This window comes from Phalaenopsis equestris, unplaced genomic scaffold (genome assembly GCF_001263595.1).
Source record: "Phalaenopsis equestris unplaced genomic scaffold, ASM126359v1 Scaffold196364, whole genome shotgun sequence".
Classification (NCBI taxonomy): Eukaryota; Viridiplantae; Streptophyta; class Magnoliopsida; order Asparagales; family Orchidaceae; genus Phalaenopsis; species Phalaenopsis equestris.
The window spans coordinates 1-1,503 of record NW_018216313.1 but is presented as its reverse complement, the minus strand read 5'-3'; the positions used below and the strand labels follow the sequence as shown (position 1 = coordinate 1,503).

Sequence of the window (1,503 nt, the reverse complement as noted above, 5' to 3'; positions counted from 1 at the left end):
AATTCTTTAATTCCTTTACAATAACGCACAAGAATCACATTTGGAAGAACTGCATCAATGAACATAACCCAAAACCATTTTTATACCATTCACACTCCATCTCTATGGAGTTTAGAAACACCTGGCATATAAAAAAAACAAAGTTAAAAATTTTCAATCCAGAAACAAAACAAAAAAAGTTAAGAACACAAAGTTGATTGAAACACAGTTCACCCCCAACCTGCAGGTCTCACCAAAAAAAACACAATAACATAAGATTCCTCCTCACTACAACCAGCCATGAAACTAGAACACAACAATTCAATCTACCTGACAGTAACTATATCATCAATCTTTAGAATCATCCTCACACATTCAATCGCAAGAGTTACAGCACTGGTGCTGACCAGAAGTGGCTGAACCACATTTTCCTCCAGAATATTTGTGATTTGGCCCTTCCTCACATTTATGCCGGCATTGGTTTCACCTTTGGCATGTCGGTTCCGCAGCTCGGTCACAATAAAAATGGGGTTGAGCCCAGCATTCTCAGCTAATGTGTAGGGGACGATCTCAAGAGCTTCAGCAAACTCCTTAATGCAGTAGCTCTCCATTCCTCTGAGCTCCTTCGCCCACGCAGCCAGTCGAAGTGACATGTCAATTTCTGGAGCGCCGCCACCAGCGATCAAGTATTTCTTGTTAACCAAGCACCTAAGTTCACCAAAACAGTGTCAATTCATCCGAGAAGGCTATGCTAGAACACTCGGTCATATTGAACAAAAATTGTACAAAGGGAAGAACAAGGATGGTAGGAATGGTTGAGTGAACTTCCGAAAAAACTGAATTTCGGTGCCTAATTTCCAACTCAATTAGGTACAATCTAGCCACCATGGCAAAATAAGAGCAAAAATAGTTAATATTTTGGTATTTTTGGGTTTTTGTTTTAAAAATTAAATCTAGCCTGTTTCTATGGACAAAGAAATAAAACCATTTATATAACTCATTGGCCTATTTTTCTACATTGCTTTGACGAGAAGCAGGGCCAACATCTCAAGTAATTATCATCATATTCAATTATTAACTATTTAGAAAAAGAAACATAAAATACTAATCTATACCATAGAAAGAATATTAAATAAATTTCAAAATTATTCTGATGTTAATTTTCTTAATATCTGTCATGCAAAACTTTCCCAATAGAAGAAAATATACCAGAATCGAGTCAAAAGAATTTTAAGAACCCATTGAATTCGACTTAATATTAATTTTATTAAACTGCTAATTTTTTTTTCCCATTGGGATAGCAAATTCATAACACAACTAAAAATTGATAGACATGCTTATATCTATTTATCTATTTTATTAAATCATTTTCATCCTCATAATTGTACCAAAATCATGGCATAAGGAAACCTATGGATAGAAGCATCTGTCTATACCCATAGTAATAAAAGGTGAACTTCAAATCACATTTCAAATGAGAAAGGTGGGCAATGCAAAAAAGAGAAACATGTGCCCATTAACTAA

The 1,503-nt window shown here is 35.0% G+C and overlaps 1 protein-coding gene across 1 annotated transcript; it reads right to left on the bottom strand.

The window, feature by feature from the left end:
* Window positions 1-143: 143 nt before the first annotated feature.
* LOC110035138 (T-complex protein 1 subunit delta-like) lies at window positions 144-701 on the bottom strand (the record flags this gene model as incomplete). The annotated part of the gene is made up of 1 exon (XM_020739377.1): window positions 144-701. A coding segment is annotated over one exon (396 nt), but the record flags the coding sequence as incomplete, so codon positions are not given.
* Between the last annotated feature and the right edge of the window lie 802 nt (window positions 702-1,503).